We start from the raw sequence: 22,184 nt of genomic DNA, 5'->3' as shown, positions 1-22,184 counted from the left end.
AATATCCCATTATATGATTATCTTTGCATTTACCCAGACATGAACCCCTATTGAAAATCTATGGGAACTTGCTAAGCGCTAAGTCAATGCTCTTTTGAAGTCGAAAGGAGACAGTACCAAGTACTAAGTTTTATAACATGCTTTGTATCTCGATATTATAATTTATATAACAATAAAAAAAAAAGTTGATTGTTGCGCATTTCGGACACACACAAAGACCACATTGAGTTTGAGTCTAATTTGACACAGCACTGTGCATATATATAAGTACTCATAAATAATATACCGGATAATATGTAGCGCATTTCACACTGTTCACTTATTTTGGAATAAATTACTATTGGGTAATAAAAAAATTTTTGACATTCCAAACAGAGTTTACCGAATATTTCTACTTGCTTATTTTGCAAACTAAATGAACTAACAACACACTTTTGTGATTCAGCCAATAATACAAGTGAGTTATCTGAAATCTTACTAATTATATTTTAAAAAGTTCCTACGTGAGGAGTTAAAAGACAGGAAAAGAACTTCTTATGATTTGCTAAGAAACTCGACAATACAAGTGATTTTCAGCTTTGATCTTCAATTTGAACGGTGCAACATCCTCGTTACCCGCAGTTGCAATTAAAAAATATTTTTAGTTAAGAAAATATTTTTGCATAATATGTTATTATCGCAAAGTAAAAAGTCACCTGATATTTGTAAGTCTAGAACTTCTCTTCAAAATTTAAAAAAATATTGAAGCTAAATATGTGCTTATATATAAAAGTGTAAATTTACATAAATACAACAATTTTATAGTTTATGTATAAATAGAAATAAAATTGTCCGTTGAAAGATTGGTCAACAATATAAATATTTGATCAAACTTGAAGAGTTCTGTGGCTTACACATTAAAAATGTAATTTTTTCCATTTTCTAGTTGCAGAAAAATCTTCAATTTTCTTTTTTCATGCTTTGTACATTTCGTCGATTGTTTCTTTGAACATTTTCATTACGTGCGGACGTCGTAGTTTTTGCGTTGGGCCTAAAAGCCAAGCAAATGAAACATACTTTATTATACTTTCTATACAAAATTTCTGACTGTACTCTTTTACATTAAGCTTATAAACTTCTTATAACTATAAACGAATAAAAACCAAAATTGTTTTAGGAAAATATATTTTAAAAAAATTATACCAAGTTCTCCGCCAGCCGTTGTAAAATCAAATGGCAGCAACGTCCATTTTTGAACCTACAGAATTTTTAAAGAAAAAAAAAAAAAAAAAATTTAGTAACAACAATAATAATGCAAAGTTTAAATTTCATTTTATATATCAGTTTATTATTATTCATATAACTTTAATGGAGAGATTTTTAGTTATTGCTTCAATATTTATTACTGTATTTCAGTTGTATATATTAGTGATTAACTTAAAAATAAGGCATTAACAGTCGTTAGTCTTTATGCCTGGAAGACTTGTAGAGTTGTAACGGGCGGAAGACTTGTAGAGTTCTAATGCAGAATGAGTTAGTAAATCAATATCAATATACCTTTGATGCGTTAGAAACAGCTTTTATGTTAACTCTATCTATTCCTGCCTGAATAGCTTGCCGAAGTCCTTCAGGAACATTCGGAGAGATTTCTTGAGATTTAATGACATCGAGACCAAGTTCCTTGCAGTATTTCACAGCTATCGGTAAAAGCTTGTCTGTTGACAATCCTGTTTCTAAGTCTATTTCAACCTAGATAATCAATTTAAAGAAATTAAAAATTAAAAAAATAATTTTTTTGCAATTTTTTTACTATTGAGAACATTTTCTTAATCAAAAAACAAAAAACGAAGCATTTAACAAAGTTTTCACAAGCAAACAGAACTTTACTAAGATTTAAAAAAAAGTACCTACGCGAGGAGTTAAAAGACAAGACAAGAATTTTTTCTGATCTCCAATAACCATAACAGATGCTATGAGTGGTATTTCAGCTTTGATATTATCTTCGACTGGAACTGGTGCAACATTCTCACCACCTGCAGTTATGATTAGTTCTAAAAAAATTGTATTGGGAAAAAAAATAGGATTTTGAAACGAAAAAATTAAACTTTCTTCTCATTCAAAAAACCACCTCATGTTTTCAATACATTTTGTAATTCTCAACATATTGTCAAAAAGATTTGGTGATTTAATGCAAGGTGTTCCTCAAGAGTTGGATCGTTAAATCAGAAAATGATTTAACAATCCTACTCTTGCAGGCAAGAACCAACGAAGAAAAAGCAAAGTAGCCTCAGTTTTAACAATATCAACTGAAATTTTTTTGTCCCGGCTTAATTAAAATCAGCAATTTTGGGAACTGTTCATCATCTTCTCCAATTTGTCTTCTTGTTTTACTACTACAAGAGGTCTTGCACGATAAACCCACAACTTCTGGATTGATAGCATAGTTCCATCTGCATTGATAAAACTTGTGGGTTCATTTGTTGGAAACATCTAATTTTGTAGGCCACTGTAGATTTAAGAATATTTAATATTCAAGCAAACTTGCCATAGCGATGACCTATCAGAGTAATAATGATTGAGAAATTTTTCCCATCAAAAAAAGCTTTCAGAGGCATTTTCTAAATACTATAATCTTAGTTTTTAAGGAAATTGTATTTTAAATTAAAAATCATTGGCATTGACAATGGCCACTTAGCAAATTTAAGAATATTAAATAATAATTCTTTAAGGTAATAAATTAGTGTAACAATCTAAGCAAATACTAACATTCAATATTATTTACTTAACATTTAAAACTGGTCAATGTAGAGAGTTGTGACTTTGTAACACATTTATTTTCAATTTTATATTTATCATATTATTTTTATATACAATATATTATTTTCATATTTTTTTAATTTTATTACTATATATTTTTTACATTTTTTATTTTGTAATATATATTAAACAGCTGTTAAATTTTTCATCTCCTTTATTCAAAAAAAAAAAGTTTAAAGCATAAATGTTTAAAATTGGTGTTTTGAAAAAATGGATGAAAATTATGACATTTTTTCCTATAACTCTCAGATGCCTGATAAAAAATGTTCCTGTTCCGGTAAAAATAAACATATATATATGTATAGTTGTTAGTGATCTAGAAAATATTTCTGAGTATGTTAATAAAAAAAGGCCTGATAATGAAAATTATGCTAGTTGTATTGGAAGCCAAAAAAATATTTGCCTTTTTTAAATAACTTGTTAGAGAATAAAAACATAAATCTTTGAGAAAAGAAATATACACAAAATAAAATTTGACGTTTTCACAAGAAATCAAACTTTCCATTTGTTAACTCAAGATAAGTTTACTTACAAAGTTAACACATAAGCTAAAACACTTACAAAGAAACAAGAGAGCCATTTCAAGAAACCATTAGACAGTGTTTTGGAAATTTTTGATATTAAAGAAAAAGAGGCGGTGCTGTTGTCTACTGAAGGTAAAACCTTCTACAAATTAAAAATTTAATTGCACAAAGTTGTTGGATATCCTATAACAAAGCTGGTTTCAATAAAAGGAAACATCTACCATACCAACCAAGTAAAAGAAGATGCACCCTTTAGTTCAACAAAAAAACACTAACTGTCACCTGTAGGAGTAACAGTTTATTAAGTAAAAAAATGAAGAATTATTGAGCAAGTACAAACACATGAACAAGTACTGGATTCTGATCATTTGATAGTTAAGATTGAACCATTGAGAAACCATTACTGAACACAATTCACTTTATAGCATCTTTTTCTTTTTCTTTAACATTTTATTCTTCAATGGTTTTTCATTATGTATTTTGGCTAAGTATTTAAGATTGCTAGTATGGTGGTATGAAAACTTAAGTACCAAAGCAGTTTTCATTCTCTGCTGTAGATTCAATAATAGATCTAGTCAATGAACTATTGAGCACTCTTGAGTGAAGAATTTGATAATAAAAATATTAAAATAAAAATATATTTATATCTATAATTAATAAAATGTATTTTGTAAATAGAGTTGTAAATAAAATAGCATTACCTTTTATTCTACCAGTTATGTAAAAGAAGTTATCCTAATCAAAAAAAAGATAAATACTATTTACACAGATTTCAACTATTAGTTCAAGAAATTTATCAAATGTACAAAAAAAAACAACAAAAAAACTGCTGTCTTCAAAAAACAAAAGAGTTTTTAGAATGATTTTTCTAGAACAAAATTCCAAGTACTATTTGTCATTAGGCATTTTTTGCACATTACATGATGCTGCAGAGTTGAATAAATTTGGTTTGTTTAACAACTAAATTCAAAAATGAACTAGTATATTTTGCCAATATAGCACTGTTTTTTTTTCAGCGTAACACAAAACATTTTTTACTTTTTAGTCTTTTTTTGTGTTAATAATTCCTTTAGGTATTAAGCAAATGATTTTCTAGTTTATAACCTGAATACAATTATTTTACATAGTATGATTAGAACTTATAAATAATTCATTTTTTTGTGAAACTATTTATAGATATTATAGCAAGATATTTTTATTAATAATTATATATACATATGTATTTAGTAAAATATACAAAATATTCATTAGGAAGTTTTTAGCAATTTTTGTGTTTTAAAAGATAATTTTTGAAAATGATAAGAAGCTTCACAGTTATGTAAACTAAGAGGTGCATAGTAATGTACTTTAGTCTGCTCGTCTCTAATCATGTATAAGCTTTTTATTGTCTTTTTTTTTTTTGGCAGAAATATTGCAATCTTCTAAATGCTTAACCATAATTAAATGGTATTCTTTTTTTACTACAATTGCATTTTATCATACCTTTTCAAACTTATAACAACAATACCCATAATAAAAAACAATAACAACAAAAGAAAGTATAAAATATACCTGATCACATTTTCCTACATCACCACTTCTTAACCAACCATCTTCCTCCAACACCTCTTTTGTTTTATGTTCATCATTTAAATATCCCATCATCACATTGCGCCCTCTAAAACATAGCTAAAAAAATATTTTAAGAAACTCAAAATCCTACAAGACGACTCAAATAATTTATCTTTCAATAACAACTCTATCAAACTAACAATACCATACTTCACCAGAACCACTTTCATCAGGGTTTATAACTTTGGCTTCATTGATTGAAAGAAGTTTTCCGATTGATAAAAACCTTGATTGAGCTGGTAAAGACATTGTTACAGGACCAGTAGACTCACTCATTCCATACATTTCATGTAATGGTAAACTTAGGCTTTGAAAATATTCCAAAGTTTCTTTTGATATTGGAGCAGCACCACAAAACAACAACTGACAACGATCTAGTCCTAACCTCTTGTGTAACTATGAAAACAATATTTTAAAATTATATTTTATAACCAACTTTTGATTTTCTTTTTAAAGACCTTTGATATTAAAAACTATAACGTACCTAAAAAAACACAATATTCATCAAATTGTTTGCATTTCATTCAAGAATTATTTTATATTTTGATAACAACATTAATATAACTTTAAAAAAAAAAGTTGTTTTAATAGATAAATAAAGGTTACTTTTTTAACCAGTCTTTTTGCAAGAAATGTTCCAAATGGTTCAGTTTCTCTAAAAAGAATTATTATGAATAGAAAATATGGATGAAAATGTTGAATGATAATCTTAATGAAAATCTGTTACTTAATCAAAATGTAGAAGACTGCATTAAAAAAAAACAAAAACCATATTGGTTTAGAACGTACCTTGATTCTCTTCTTTTATATGCAAGTAAGAGTTTCTTTTTAGACCAAACACTTAGTTTCTTTTTGAAACCTGTTAAATTTCCACCTACACTTTTTAAATTTTCTTCCATTTTCTCATAGACTCTAAAAAAGTACAATTCTTTTACATAACAATTTTACATAACATTTTCTCATAGACTCTTAAAAACTTTTACATAACATTTTCTCATAGACTCTAAAAAAGTACAATTCTTTTACATAACAATTTTACATAACATTTTCTCATAGACTCTTAAAAACTTTTACATAACATTTTCTCATAGACTCTAAAAAAGTACAATTCTTTTACATAACAATAAACAAATTGTTGGAGGAGCAACTGTAAAAACAATTTTTACATTAAAAAGCAATATTAAGCATAAACATATACATAAAAATAGTTTAGTTAATTATCATACAAAAAGGTTTATGAAACTGACCTTGGAACTCCACCAAATAAAGTAGGACGTACTTGCCTCATTGTCTCAATTAAGGAACCCTAATAAAAAAAGGGGCATATTCTTAGTTAAAAAATATCTAATCAAGGGCTCATTTGGTATCATAGGTTAAAGATTGAACTCTTTTAAGTCTATGACCTACAAACTGTTCCCATTATACTTTTAATAATATGAGTGGTATTTAACAAAAGCAACTTAACTTGACTGACAGTCAGTAGTTCTGTTGAACATTTTGCAAATCCCAAATTCATTTGTCATTGATAAAATGATGTTAGTTTGTAAAATGCAAAATAATGAACAAGAATACAGAATGTGAACAGGAGTAACAGAAACAATAAAAATGTGTCAACCATGCATGCAATTTTTGCTGTCATGATTTCATCATGACAGCAAAAATTATTTGGAACTTTGATCATTTTTTGCATGCCAGCATCAATTAATTTGATATTTTTAGCTTGAAGAATCATCCTCAATTTTTCAAGAACATCAATGTCATCAAGATTACAATTATAAACTAATTTAACAGTCTCAAAGAACTGTGGTAGTAGGCCAAGTGATTATTTGGATTCAATTCTTTACTTAATGAAATGCTAATAATTTTTAAAACCAGAAAAGCTCAGTAAAGTGTTAGTAAACAAAGAAAATTAAAAATTCTATATGCACACACTGGTCTAGTATAACCATTAGGTACCTTAAACATTTCTGTATTTTCCAATTATTTTCCAATAGTCCAATTCTTTTTAGATATAAAAAGTTTGGATGACTCAACAAAATCTTTTTTGTAGGAGAAGCACAATTATCCATTTTTGCTTTTCAGTTGCATCTTTAAGCAAACACAACATTTATTACATTTTTTTATAATTGCCATTACAATTCACATTTCCACATTTATTTGCCATATTGAAAAAATACAAAATAATAATGCAATGCTAAACAAGCCTTTAATTAATAAAGAAATGATGACCTCAGAAAATCACCTTTGCAAATCCTACCACTTAGAAGTCCTTCCTAATTTCCTAATGATGATATTCCCTCTAAGTGCAGCCTGTGCTTAACATTTGTTTTTGAATATAAAACTAAAAATGACTTTCAAACTTTCATGAAAATTGTAACATAGCTGAGCCACTATTTTTTAAGTGTGTTATTATTATATATGTATATTATTTTCTTTTATGTTGCTAAAAAATGGAACCAACATAATGCTGGCTCCATTCTTTAGGAATATCAAAAAAAGTATGTACATAGAAAAAGCTGACCCATTGATAAACCTGACCTACTTTTAAAAGTAGAAACTTCATTTAGAAGAGTAAAAACAGATTTTGAATTGGTTTCATGAAACATTAAAAGAAGGACCATAGCAGTGAGAAACAATTAGATCATAGCAGTGAGAGATCATAGCAGTGAGAAATATTAAAAATATTATAACCATATGCTCAACTCTGATTCAGACTTGCTCTGTTAAAACAGTATAAGCATCAATTAAAGTCATCATACTGGATAACTTAACATTAAATTATTTTTTCCCAGGTAAGGCAACTCTGGCCACTGTTTAGTTTATACTTGAATTTTAAATCAGGTTAAAGGATTAAAAATTAGTAGTATTTAAATAAATCTTATTTAAAATAACTTGTACATTTAGATATAAAAAGTTACAGGATTTCATAAAAAAATAGCGATACCTTGCAAACCTTACATTATTTTGCTTTAACCCTTAAAAACATTGTGTACAGTCGCTATTCAATTAAAACCAATTTAAATCAATTTAAAAAAATTTTAACTAACAAATTTATGTATGAATATAAAAATGTCACAACAAAAATCTGGCTATTCTAAATGCATAAAGTGTTCTAACTTCAGAAAATCTGGTTTATCTTAAAAGATTAACACATAAATATGCACTTTATTCATTCAAAACCAAAAAACCAAACGCCAAAGCTTAGAAATTTCCAACCTATCAACAAATGCCCTACTGTTTCATTTATAGTTAACGTCCTTATAAAAGGGAAAGTTAAAAATAAAACTAAACACAAAAATGTAAAAGAATTTGAAAAAAAGAAGGTTATTTAAGTGTATAAAAAACAACTACTTACTTTAAGAGCATCAGGACGAGCAAATGATAAGCATGCACCAGCATAAATTACTGACCAAATATCAACAAGCTATTAAAAATATATATTGAATTGAATTTTCAAACATCTATATTTAATTGTAAAAACTGTAAATTAAATTTTCAAAACTCTGGTTGACCTGAATTTGATTTTTCAAAGAATTTTCAACTTGCTCCTAAATGTTCTTAATTAACATTGATGATTGATTTTCCTTTTTTTTTTTTTTTTTTTTTGACAAAAAGAGGTCTGTTTTTTTTTTTTTAATTTACATAGTATTAGTAAAAACAATAATAAATAAAATAAATTGATTTTATAATAAACAAAACACAACAATGATTCATAGTTAAGAAATATAGCAATAGATTAGTTAGAACAAATAAAAATGAAAACAGTCATTAAATGAAAAGTCTTCTTTTAAATTTGTTCTAAGCTTTACTTACCTGGGCAGCAATATGAGAAAAAGGCAAATAACTAATAAGCTGATGCTGCAATTTTCCATCTTTTGAATCAATACCTAACATATTCACGAGACATTTTGCAGTAATAACAATCTACATAAGAAATAATATTCTAAATAACATAACATAATTGAACACATATATGTTTATAATGCAATTGAATGTTATACTATATATGTGTACATAATGCAAAATCAATCATAATATATTAACATAACAGCTATTTAATATAAATTTGTTAATTAAATGTGTAAAATTGAGATGGTAACATATTATTGATTAAAAAATTTATTTCATTAAAAAAAAACAATTAAAGAAATGAATGTTTCAGAAAAGATAAAAAATAGAAAAGCAACTCAAATTGTCTGTCCAGCAATAGTCTGGGTTATTTCCAAACAACAGCTTTGAATAAATAATAATATAAAAGATATTTCCCATCTCATGTATTTTCTCACTTATCTTCACTCTGCACAGTGCTGATATTTTTGACAACATATATACCATATATACAAGTGCATTATGCTATTTAGAATGGATCAAAAACATTCTTTATTTATACACCTCTAATGAAACAATTTTTACATAAAACATTAAACTTCTTTCAGTTAAAAATAGGAATTTAACTTAGGCCAACTTATACACCAATGTATACCGTAACTTAAAACGATAAAAACATATCTATTGAGAATCAATTTGCTTTGGTCTGTTGATAATAACCTTTTACCATACAGCTCATCAGATCATGTAGTAACACAAGCTATAATCTTATGTTTCTCCACCTTTGTTTTTTCTAGATGCACTTTTGGAAATAGACTATTTTGTTTAGATATCATTATTGAAGTTTTGGTCCTAGCATGAAATTTAGAGTTTTTTAATTGTTGGAATAATTGCCTGGAATAGTTATGTCATCAACCTCATTTTGATCAGTAACATCATAGGTCAGAAAGTCTTTATTATTAAAAATTGCTGGGTTGAATGTGGAAATGCTGGGGATATGCTGGGGATATGTAATGCCAAACAGGTCTAAACTTGTTATAGGTTGGCCTGTTGGTGGTTCATCATAATTTAACACTCTATTGTTTAAAGTTTTTTGTTTAACTATCTTAACTGACATTACAGCTGTTTTTAAATCATGTCTAAAATTAAATGTATTGGATGGTTCACCATAAAAGCAATTACAGCTTGGTTATAGGAGGATTTAAAGAATTTAAGGTCCATATTTAGTTGTCTAAGGGTTGTAGCTTATGGCTGCAATGTGGGGGCAATGTCAAGTGTACAATGCTGTATTCTTTAAAAATATCAATTGTCTTAATAGAAAAGTATGTTCCTTGATTGTCCAAAATCAACAGGGCCAGGTAATCTTTTAAACATTTTGTTGTTGAAGTTGTTAAATTCCACAAACAAATAAAAACTATCAGTTATCATCTCACCTGACTGGTGAATTGCCCAAACTGTTCCAGATGGAGTTTTTACAATCCACTCTGGGAATCAAGGAATGTAATTTTTATTTTTTCTATATTTTTTACAAGCAATTACTTTAATATTTCTTACTATTTGTACTGTACAGCAACCTGTTTCATCTAGATTGTAGATAACACTTGGATTAAAACAAATTGGTTGTATTTTTTACAAGCAATTACTTTAATATTCCTTACTATTTGTACTGTACAGCAACCTGTTTCATCTAGATTGTAGATAACACTTGGATTAAAGCAAATTGGTTGTATTTGGGCGAAGCAAATAAAGATCTTCAAAAATGTTCATAAAAACAAACGCCAACTTTTGAATTTTAATTTTACAAATTAATTTATGTTGTTTTTTAGTCAAAAGCATAAATTACTTTGTTAAAGTTAGAATTAAAAAACTGTGTAGCAATCCACTATGAATAAAGATAGCTGATATATGCATGCATAAAATGATGACATCATCAAGAAAAGGGAACACATAACTTTTTTTGAGAAAATGCCTCTAATTCGCTATTCCGTTTACTAATGATATTTTTTGTATATAGAACCAAATCAAAAAATATGAAAAAACTCAAAAAACAAAAACCTGACTACTGAGTTACTATGGTTTAATTAACACAAATTATCTTTTAATTTTTGAGCAATCATTTATTTAAATCTGAACAAAAATTTTAAAGTTTAAAAAGTTATAAAACTAATCTACCTTTAAAACTTACATTATCATGTGATATCATAACCCCTTTTGGATTGCCAGTTGTTCCTGACTTTAAAAAAAAAAAACAATAAAATTTCTGATTTTCACATAATATTCATCATATAATTAATTTAAAAAAGGGATTTCACAAGAATATGATTTAAGCTAACGATTGCAATAATAAAGAGAACAATATTCAGAATAAATAAAATTAAACAAAAGTTTTTAAATACTGGTGGCATATAAAGATTTACAATAAAAAATTGTATAAAATGGAGAGAGGGATATAAATAAGGAAGTCTAATTTTAATTATTATATTCTGGTTAGGAAGGTATTCTGATTCAAGCTTTCCCTTAATACACCAAAATGATTCTTTAAATAAATAACAATATATTATACACACATGGTTAACAACAAATATTTTGCTACCATTAAGTTTTTTTTTTGAAAACATATATTTACATAAAAGACTTACAGTATAAATTAAAATGCAACATTTATTTGGGGCTTGCATACTTAAGCGCTGCTCAAGAACTAAATCATCAACACTACGGCCAATATCCATGAGCTCACTCCACTAAAACAGAAATAAAAAAGTCCTTAATTGTGATTATAATTGTTGTTATGTATTAAAGCATCATAAGTTACTTTTAAATACTGTTAAAAAAATCATTAAGTGATTAAAAATTTTTACAAATTGTTAAAGTTCAGACCTTATTTGCATCACTAACAAACTGATTTTTATAATAACTAATACTAGTAAAATTATACAAAAAATTTCATAAACACAGTAAACTATATTTAACTTGTAGTTATAAAATTGTATATTTTTAAGTGTGATTTTTATATCTAAAACATGTTAGATGTTCTTACAAGTACAAAAATAGGTATTATCATGGATGATAAATTTAAATTTATGAAATCTTTTAATTTTCTTTTAAATATATAATTATTTTGATAACAATTTTTAGCAGTTGGTATTTTTTCTCTTTCTATTTTTGTCATTGATCTGACAACACACTTTCTTATAAGCATGTTTAGTTGAACAAGCTGAACTTTTCTTATTTAAAGATTTTTAACAAAGTTTCTGAATCAACTTTTTAAATTGAAAATATACAAATTTACTTAATAGGATGTCACTTCACTCTTTTTAACACTAAATATTCACAAGAAATTAAATTAAAAAAAAAAAGAAAAGAAAATATACAGTATATAGGTTATCTTTCCTCTCTTTTATTTCTCCAGTATATTGCACAATAGCTTTTAAATAAGGTAGTTGATCCCAGATCTAAAAAAAATCATATACAACATGCACTCTCTTGTTGCAAATTACCAAATAGAATATTTTAGCAATGATTTTTATTTAATTAAAAGATTATTTTTTCTATCATGAAAAGTTTTTTGGCAAAGTTCATAATTTTGATATGTAGCAAAATAAAAAGGATTACTAATTATGATTTCATTGTTTTTTTTTACCTCTTTTTTTAGATAAATTTGAAAATGGCAGCCCAATACATTAAATTTACTTTTGAATACAAAGCTTGATAAAAAAAAATTCATTTGCTCTATTTATGATTTTTTGAAGTAGTAATTTTTATACAAAGTTTACTCTTTTAAGTGATTAAAACTTGTCCATAAAAAAAAATTGAAAACTTTGTAATGACACCACATGTCTATTTTGGTATTAGGCTAGTCAAAAGAAACTGGCTTACATATGAAGGAAAGTTAAAAATGGAAAAAGTAGAAGATAAAGGTCTAATAGACATACATACATACATACATACATACATACATACATACATACATACATACATACATACATACATACATACATACATACATACATACATACATACATACATACATACATACATACATACATACATACATACATACATACATACATACATACATACATACAGACATACATACATACATACATACATACATAAATCTTAGCAAACTTATGGGCAAATTAAACTGCAGTCTGGAATTGTATGGAGGTATTGATTCTAATGAAATCATATTTTTTGTGTATATAAATTTGTATGCATACTATTCTTTTTACAAAAATATATAAAAAAATAAAACCTCCAGCATTTTTTGTAGTTGCAAGTCATTTTCAACAACTACAACATTACAGCAAGAGTCTTTACAAACAAAATGACACATTTCTGAACTGTTCGTAGGGTAAATTCCAACAACTAATCCCCTAAAGTATAAAATTAATACAAGTTAAACTTTTAAGTGGCTAAAGAAATGTTTTTTTTAATTAGTTATTTGTAAGCTTATATACCACTTTTTTGTAAAAATAAAATAAAAACACTTCTTTTTTTTTTTCTCAAAAAAAAAAAGACGTTATTATTCTAAGTTCAGAGATTAGCATTCTCTGACCATAAAACTTTTGAAAATGAGAAACCCAACTAAAGTTTTTTTTCCTTTAAAGTAACATATTCAGCTAATGGCTATGTACACAGATTATTTTATTGATTAATAGATAATTACTACACGATAACTATACATGATCTCAGCGATCATTTTACCAATTTACTAGACACATGAAATGCAAGTTAGTATGTCAGATGGTCAGCTACCTTTTCCTAGATAGAGTACTCCATAGTATATAGTCAGTTTTTTTTTTTTTTTTTTTTTTTTTTGTTTTGTTTTTTACATCAAAAATAAAACCTGAAAAAAGAATGTTTATAATAAATAATAAAAAAAAAAAAAAAAAAAAAAAAGAATCGACAAGAAAAATTACTTTACCAAAAAAAAGTTTCATTCTTAAAAATAATACGAAAATGTTTTCAGATTTTGTTTTGGTATATCGATTTATGACTTTTAGCATTAGGCATGATTTACCTAGAAGAAAATTTAATTCTAGGGAAATATTATACAAACCATTCATTATCGTATGAAACGTCATTATGTAAATTATTTGGAGTAATCATTTATTATCGCCAACACTTTATCGAAATGCTAAGATGTGAAAGCATACTCTTTTATTTAAATTAGTATGTTTCCATACCTTTTACACTGAATTACGGAACACATAATTGTAAAATGTTGAACACCTTTTTGAAAAAAATATACAAAAATTCACCTTAGTAGGGTAAGGTTGCTAATATTGTACCGATGGCTATATTGTACTTTTAACATAACTCGTTATTTTTACAACCAACAAGAATTTTTTTAATTTATTTTTTATCTTTGCTGAATGAAATTAAGTAGTCAACTGTTTTTTTTTTGTCATCCAACTTCATTAAGGCCAGAGTAAGCTCTTGTTGGTTTGTTATTGGAGATTTCTTATTTTAGGTTTTTATGGCTAAGCGTATTTCATTAAAAAAAGCAGAAGATATGATTTGTTCAGTATAATTATGTTAAAGCATAATTTATCTAAATTCAAAATAAATACCTAAAATTTAAAATATCTTATTTTTAGTTGTCAAATTTTTTAATTAACTGAATGTCAGATTAGTTGCGTAAATTGTACCTTAAGGCATATCCTAAATTGTACCGACGCAACCATTCTGACCGCTAAAAAACGCGTGTAAAGTTTAACAAAGTCCTTTTGAGATTCCTATTAGAGAAATATCCATACTTACAATACGAACTTCACCACTTAAACAAAAAAATAAAAATTTCAGTATTACTCTTGTATTGACAAGCAGTCCTTAAAAAGATGCACTCTCTAGTTCAGTTTTAACAATATGTCAAGGCTGGTGTCATGTTGACTGTGCAGGTGTTAATCAAAAACAGACACAATATATCTGAAACTTTTGCCAAAAATAATGTTTTTATGTATTTTATTTTACAATATTTAGCGTGGTTACTTTTAAAACAGATGTAGTATATATTGTTTTACATTATTTAGTATAACCATCTTTAACACCTACCTTCCTCCTCTATTCTAATCTTAGCTAACCCATTGGTAAACATACAATTTAAATAAAAATTGTACCATATGTGGTGATGATTTTTGAAGACATTGACATTTTCTTGAAGAAAAAAAAATTCAAGTTGCATAGAGTTTATTAAATAAAAAAACTTCATTTCATTATATTATGGGGAGTTAGGTGTTATGTTATGTTATATCAGAATATTTCCAATTACTGATTTTATAAAAACCATTCCTTTTAATCAGTTTTTTTAATTCCTTAAATCTAAAATCATAAAATATTTGCGAAGTTGTAAAGTATTTGAAATCAAGAAAGTGGTACAATATTGGATTAAAATGGTACAATTAAGGATCTAATTTCCTTAATTGTACTCTTAGCGCTATTTTTTTAGTTTGATTCTTCGATACTTAACGCTTTTTAAATTTTGAGTTTTTTTAACATCTTTACAACAAACAATCCCTAAATTATGAAATCCAATTGAAAATCCATGTTTCCACTCATTTGATTGCCTACATGTTTTAATTTGGTCTTAGGGGGGTATAATATTGGCAACCTTATCCAAAATAATCAAAAAATTATTTTAACATGAAAAATTGTCTACTTTAATTTTTGTAATTATAATTTTTTAAAAAACTGATTGCACTATTTTTGAATCTTTGATTGTTATTTTTTTAAAAAAATTTTAGTTAAATTATTTTTGTATTTGCTGCTATCGAACAAATGCTTGTCAGTTTAATAAGTAAATACCTAATCGAAGAAATGTAATAATTTAAATTTCATATCACCCGGCAAAGATTGCTCCAACATCAGCAAACAACCACTCCGGTGAATTGCACCCGAGTATTCCAATACCATTACAAGGCTCCAGACCAAGCTGAAACGAGCAGAAAAAGCACACGGTTAAGATTTTTTTTAAAATTTAAAACAAAAATTAAACGAAGTTCTTTCAATCTTGTACGGATTATACTTTGATAAATGCTTTAGCTGTGGTTCTTATTTCTTCCAAACACTTTTTAAAGGTCCAAGAAATCCATTTTCCATCTCTTTCTACTTTAAGCGCAATTCGATTTGAGTACTTATCAACTGAACGCATATAAAACTCCGGAATAGAAATAGGCTGTGAACTTGGCAAAGCTCCTTCAGGACCTGAAATACGTATTTTAACTGCATCATTTCTATTACAAGTCCAATATTTTTTCGCATCAGCAAGCTTGCATGCAACTCCGTCATTTGTCGACATTTTTATCTTAGGCAACTTTTTCAGTTGCTCACTAACTTAAATCTAATATGGTGCTAAAAATAAAGTAAAAACGAATATTTTTTGTAATAATTTATATCAAGTTAACAATCATCAAATATCTAGGATCGAAGTCAGTGTTAGTACTTTTATGAAGTATGCATATTAATTATTCTTAAAAAAAAAACACATATTGACTTAGATCCATACTTACAACCCTCACCCCCACCCATCCCAATCACCCACACCCACACACACGCACTCACACATACACACACCTACACGCACACACCTACACACACACACACACACACACACACACACACACACACACACACACACACACACACACACACACACACACACACACACACACACACACACACACACACACATACACACACTCATACTAACGCACATAAAACAAATTTTACAACCATATTAGTATGTGCGAATCCTTATCTGTCAAAATAATCTTACTTTTGCCGCACACAAGCGCTCTCCTATCAATATTAAAAACCGTACAATTTTATTGCAAATGATTTATTAATGACCAAAAAATGAAATCTAGTTAAAAAGAAATTTCTTATAATATATTAACTCAGCTTGCAATAAATATAACTCAACTTAATTACAACAGCATAAAAACAAGCACTCGGTGAACTTAATATTGGCTACGTTTCACATACTGAACAGCATTCCATGCGTGTAATTGGCTTATTGACATTCCTATGTCTAATATATTTACGTATTCTAAATTAAATTGAACAACTTTTTTTTTTAAAAAAAAAAAAAAACGTGAAAGGGCTTTTAAAGCACTAACTACGTTAAGGAATTATTATACCCAATTCTGCTGGAATAAATTTTTTCATAACAAATTGACAGTTCTCTGTTTTTTCAACGTCATTACACAAATAAGCTTATGATTTTTGTTCTAATAAATTTACAGTCTATATTATATTACTGTCATTAAATGTAAGAGAAGTCGTTTTTAAGAAGAAATTATGCTCCCAAAAATACAGGTTCGGGGTTGTTTTTTTCCCATGAAATTAATAATACTATGTTACAAATCTTTACTTTTATTGTTTCTTGTGTGCAGAGTGTATTTTCTTAAATAGAATTCATAAGGTCATGATGCCACCACTGTACATCAAATGGTAGCATCAAGACCTTCAAGGGCCTCATTAAGCAATTTATCACTACTCTTGACAGAGTCTGCAGCTATCAAATATCCCCGAGACATTTTCCAAAGCTGTCCGACGCAAAGGTCAAAGCTGTTTTCTTCGTCGGACCACAGATCAAAAAGATTATAGAATGTGACAAGTTGACCAAGCTGCTAAACAGGACGGAGAAAACTGTTTAAAACATTTTTGTTTCAGCTGCTTTTAATTTCTTGAGTAATCTCAAAGCTGAGAGTTATGTGCAGTTGCATAAGACTCTAATGATGCCTAAATTGGATGCAGAATATCTTTTAAAACCCATATCCTTGACATTCATCTTGACCAATTTAAGGAGAATATGGTAGCTTACTCAGTGGAGTAAGACGAACGTTTTTATCAAAATATATTGGACTTTAAACATCGTTACCAAGGGCAGTTTAATAAAAACATGATGGGGACTACATTTGTGAGTTTTTTTGAGGAAGCAATTTGAAGTATGCATGCAAATCTTGAAAACTTTTTTCTGAACCTTACTCAGTAATGTTTGGCTTTCTTTGTCTATTTATCATGCAAGTGTTTTTTTATCAAACCACCAAACTAGTATATAACAGTTTCCTTGTCTTTTTTTAATAAATGCTACATTTTGCCATAAAATCAAAGCTTGTGCTGAATGTTGTTGATTTTCGATAGACGGTACACATGTGTAGTGAAAATATAGCTTTCAGAAGCAAGGTACAAAAATTGAGTTGTTTAGTATAGTAGTTAAAAAAAAATAGGAAAGTTCTAACAACCAAAAATTATTAGATTACTTTATTTAAAATAGTAACAGGTCATAGGAGCTATTTTAAACCTTAAAGTTAAACACTAAATCTTTTCATATTTGCTGGTTCATCAAAAAAATATTTTTTCAAAAAAATATCTGTGAAACACAATACATTTTTTAAATAGCAGCTTGTCTGTGTCAACTAAGCTTTTTCTCAAAACCCCCAAAAAGTTTTCCAGTGATTGTTTTTTTGAAACTGCGATTGGTTGCATTTGTGTATTTGGAGGATTGTGTATAGGTGGTAATAAAATGAGAATTCCGTCTGGTTTATATGTTTTTACGTAGCTATTGTTACTTAGTTCATTTGTTTCGTGTTATCAAAATTTGTTCGTGTTTTTAGCACAATTGCTATTTTTTAAAGTTATTTAGTTTAATCATCATATTGAGTTTTGATAAAATCAACTTTTAAAGCCATTTGCTCTATCATGAACTCTACCATTAGTAGACAAACTCTACCATTAGTAGTACACAATCCTCCAAATACACAAATGCAACCAATCGCGGTTTTAAAAAAACAATCACTGGAAAACTTTATGGGGGGTTTGAGAAAAAGCTTAGTTGACACAGACAAGCTGCTATTTAAAAAATGTGTTGTGTTTCACAATTATTTCTTTGAACAAATATTTTTTTTACTACATTTGTAAAATCTCTGATTGGTTAAATCTCTGATTAGTGATTGGTTTCACAAAAATCTCTGAGGTAATTGGCTCCGCAAAAAAAACAAAAAAACTACTTCTAGCTTCTCAAATCTGTTCTGTTGTGAAATGAAAAATAAAAGTTAGAATAGTTTAACAAAAGCGCATTGACTGATTCAGTTTGATAGTGCCAACACTTTGAAGAGAGAATCTTTAGTATCAGTACGTGTCAAAGTAATCCATCGTGGATAAGACGCTGCTGCAATTGCGTATCCTACATGGTCTTTTTTTGATCGTATGGTCAATTAAATTGCCTTTGATTAGCCATCACTAATCAGGATTAGACTCAACGCCCACTGAGCTATTTTCAATCTTGAAATCTTTAATTCATTCTATACATTCTTGGTAAATAACAATAAATAATCAAACACAATGACTGAGCATTAGTATATCAATCAGAATCAGAAAAAGCTTCACTTCCTTTGAACGAAGTAATTTGTGAACATTATTTAAAATTTGTTTGTTTTGTTGATAATTTCTTTAAAAATATTTTATCAGCAAATATGTAGTTATATAACTGCAGGGCTTTATGACTTTGAAATTATTTGAATAACAAATAAACATTTTAAGAAAACTGTGATCTACAAATTAGCTTAGGGAAAAGTTTATGAGTTCCCACGATCTTCTTACGATACATCTTAAACTCAACAAAGTGCAATTAACATTGTTTTTGTTAAATATATGAAGCTTTTCGAAGTTACGCCTTTAAAAAGTTGGGCTCTTTCAAAACTGGTATTTTGTTTTTTCAAAATGGGCCATTTTTTAAAAAAGTTTTTCGAAAAAGTTTTTATAGCATGGTCATTAAAAAGTTAAATTTTAAAAAAATTTTGGAGCCTTTTTTTTTTTTTTTAAGTCACTCATTTTACCAACACGTTGGAAATTTTGGATTTCTAAGTGAAGTGGTTCTAATACCCATATTCGACAATAAATTCCCATGCTTCTCTGTGCAACCAAAGCACAATTGCAATTGCATCATCATTAAGTTGTTTTTATCCGTTATTGTTCTTCTCGGCTGATCATATTTTGATCATTTCTTGACTGCCCCATCTAGGAGTCATGTCACTTCTCAGTCTTTTTGGTTTTGTAAAGAAATTATCGTCATTCACATTTCTTCATTTTGAAGCTGATACACGGATTTCTTGAACCACTCAAAGTATATATTTGAAAAAAAAAACATCTTTTGCGCACCACATATCATCTTGATCTCAAAACTTTCAGCTTAATAATCATGTTTAAATTTGGTTTATTATCTTCATCTTCATTTTTTATTTTGATCACTTCAGATTTGCTTCTCTCATTTGATTCTTCTTCATCGTAACTGCCATGTTTTCATCAAGCTTTTCAATGCTATCATTGTTTTCTTATCATGCAAAAAGTCAGCCATCTTTAACAGGTTTCTTCCTTGATTTTGCCATGTAGCATTAATACAATCAAAACTCTTTCTGGGTCTAAAGTAAGATCTCTCAATTCGGTTGCAAGAACTCATCCGAACTGTCTATCGGAAAGTAGTTCTTTTCCTTTTCGAGAGGCGGAATCAAAAGTTAAAGGTGGAAAAATATCTATTGAGTCTTCAGTTCATAAACGCATATATTTGTTCAGCTGGCTTCAAAATATATTCTCTTGCAGTGCCACGGTTCAACATAACATGGTAAAAAGCTAGAAGGTCAAGAGCAATTTAAATATCTCCTTGAACAATATTAAATATAAGAGAGAAATACTTCTTTAAAAATTAGATGTAAAGAATCTCTCATAAAATATCAGTGAGAATCACGTTTTTTTTTACTTTCTAGCGTAACTGAATTTGAGGTTCTTTGCCACAACATTTTCAATCAATTCTCTGGATTGACAACGATTAAGTGATTTTTAAGATGCGGTACATTGCCCTTTTACTTTCCATAACGTTGATTTAGTCACTTATCTTTATCCAAGGAAACTTAACTGATACGTCACTTAAAAAAATTTTAAATCATTTTGATTGAAAACTTTAAAAACATTGAAACAGTTAAAAGTTAAGTTAAACAAAAATGTATAAAAAAATAAAATTTGAAAAATAAAATTTTGTTAGAAGAGAATCGGATTCCGAAAAAAGTCAAGATTTTTCAAAGTTAAGCTCTACAAAAATTCATAAGAAAGTTGTATAAGTTACAAAGTAGTTTCTATTTTTCCAACTTTGGTCTCAATGTAAAACAGGTTGAAAGTGGTCACTTTGTAAATCCATAGTTATTACTATAAACTTGATCAAAACCTATTATTTCTGCACTTGCTACACAAAAAGATTGTAAGCTCTACTTTTTTTTTTGATTTATAAAATAGGAGACTTTACACTCTTAAAATTGGTTGTGTATATTTACGGTAATATTTATGGGCTGTAGAGTGATCCAGGGTCGCACAGTGGTCAAAATATTCTTAGCTTCACTGATATCAATGCTTAGAAAATGACAAAAACTCGCAAAATATAAGCAATCAAATAATTCAAAAAACTAAAAAAGTGAAAATAAAAACTGACTTAGCATGTAAAATTGAAGGATAATTCACTTTTAAAATTCCGATGAGATCACAGGAATTAAAAACATCCAATTTTCAATCCTGTAAAACACATGGTAATCAAAGCATCATCTTCCCAAAAAACAAGCATATTTGAAAATGTCAAGATTTGTCATCATAACTTGAAATTGATTTTGAATAAAATGCATGTGATTAATGAGTTTTAAAAGGTTTCAATAACGGCAAAGAACCCCAAAATGGATTTTTTTTGGCAAACTATTCTTACTATACAAATTTTAAACTTACTATATAAATTTTCCAGATTTTTGTAAATTTTCCGAAAATAGCATTACATATCATATTCGCGAATTTGAAGTTTTTCGGTCATTTTATTTTTCCGTTAATTTCGTCTCTTGAATTTTTTTTCTGTTAGAAATTATAAGGTTTTCAAGGTTTTCTCCTCGAATTTGTTTGAGTACTTAAAACAAACAAGAGCGCAATGTAAAAGGAATTTTTTTGCACGTTTTTTTTTACTTACAGATTTTTTTAAGTGGGTAATTTTAGATAAATCATAAATTTACATTTTTTTTTATAGACAAATAGTATATGAATCTAGTTATCTAACTGGTATTTGAAAACAAAGTGAAGTTTTTAAGCTTTGATTCTGAAATCATAAGATCGTCTCAAAGAATTGGACCTTCCCACCGAAAGTAGTAATGAACTGCACTATCTGATAAAATGGATGAATTCTTTTGAGTTTGTTTTCACTATTTTCTGGTTTAAATAATTGATAATCTTCTTCTGATGATAGTGGTCTTCTTTAATAGTAGTCCTTTCCAATCAAATCAACTCAATCTGGATGTATTAAATATCCTAAACTGCTTTTTTATCGAATCCACTCACCTTGGAACCTTATTTTAAAGAAGAGAACAGAAATTCTTCCATCACGAAGCCGCTGATTACAAC

At 27.8% G+C, this 22,184-nt stretch overlaps 1 protein-coding gene and 1 long non-coding RNA gene across 15 annotated transcripts; both read right to left on the bottom strand.

Annotated features, from left to right (window-relative positions):
- Positions 1–699: 699 nt before the first annotated feature.
- LOC145187604 (long-chain-fatty-acid--CoA ligase ACSBG2-like) lies at positions 700–16,149 on the bottom strand. 14 transcript variants are annotated; one of them, XR_016454483.1, is made up of 18 exons: positions 15,787–16,149; positions 15,605–15,693; positions 13,015–13,135; positions 12,131–12,211; positions 11,399–11,500; positions 10,945–10,992; positions 8,745–8,855; positions 8,287–8,355; positions 6,179–6,237; positions 5,721–5,843; positions 5,538–5,586; positions 5,077–5,327; positions 4,872–4,988; positions 4,022–4,055; positions 1,891–2,030; positions 1,537–1,728; positions 1,183–1,237; positions 700–1,030 (listed from the first exon to the last, which is right to left on the bottom strand). XR_016454483.1 is itself a non-coding variant. In XM_090093965.1 (18 exons), the coding sequence occupies exons 1-18, from the start codon at positions 16,057–16,059 to the stop codon at positions 954–956; spliced, it is 1,962 nt and encodes a 653-aa protein (XP_089950091.1). In that variant the 5' UTR covers positions 16,060–16,149; the 3' UTR covers positions 700–953. The 14 variants fall into 14 exon arrangements, 10 of the variants coding, with proteins under 10 accessions (XP_089950091.1, XP_089950087.1, XP_089950123.1 ...); XR_016454470.1 differs by having other exon boundaries at positions 1,887–2,030; positions 5,082–5,327; XR_016454477.1 differs by having other exon boundaries at positions 4,872–4,977; positions 5,082–5,327.
- A 2,621-nt stretch (positions 16,150–18,770) lies between these two features.
- Positions 18,771–21,631, bottom strand: LOC149893303 (uncharacterized). The gene is made up of 2 exons (XR_016456297.1): positions 21,525–21,631; positions 18,771–20,390 (listed from the first exon to the last, which is right to left on the bottom strand). It is a non-coding gene; the product is annotated as an uncharacterized LOC149893303 (long non-coding RNA).
- Between the last annotated feature and the right edge of the window lie 553 nt (positions 21,632–22,184).

Source organism: Hydra viridissima, unplaced genomic scaffold (assembly GCF_058129835.1).
Source record: "Hydra viridissima isolate aposymbiotic clone 2 unplaced genomic scaffold, HvirCarnegie_v1 scaffold_1, whole genome shotgun sequence".
In the NCBI taxonomy this organism is placed as follows: Eukaryota; Metazoa; Cnidaria; class Hydrozoa; order Anthoathecata; family Hydridae; genus Hydra; species Hydra viridissima.
This window is presented reverse-complemented; position numbering and strand designations above follow the sequence as displayed.

What these genes read in the sequence shown, in the direction of transcription:
- LOC145187604 (XM_090093961.1), bottom strand. Translation starts at nt 16,059, where the DNA reads ATGTCGACAAATGACGGAGTTGCATGCAAGCTTGCTGATGCGAAAAAA. An exon ending in CTCGTCCTGATGCTCTTAAA is followed by an intron (nt 6,238 to 8,286) that starts GTAAGTAGTTGT and finishes TTTTTTTATTAG; the next exon opens with GGTTCCTTAATTGAGACAAT. An exon ending in AACGGCTGGCGGAGAACTTG is followed by an intron (nt 1,031 to 1,182) that starts GTATAATTTTTT and finishes CTTGGCTTTTAG; the next exon opens with GCCCAACGCAAAAACTACGA.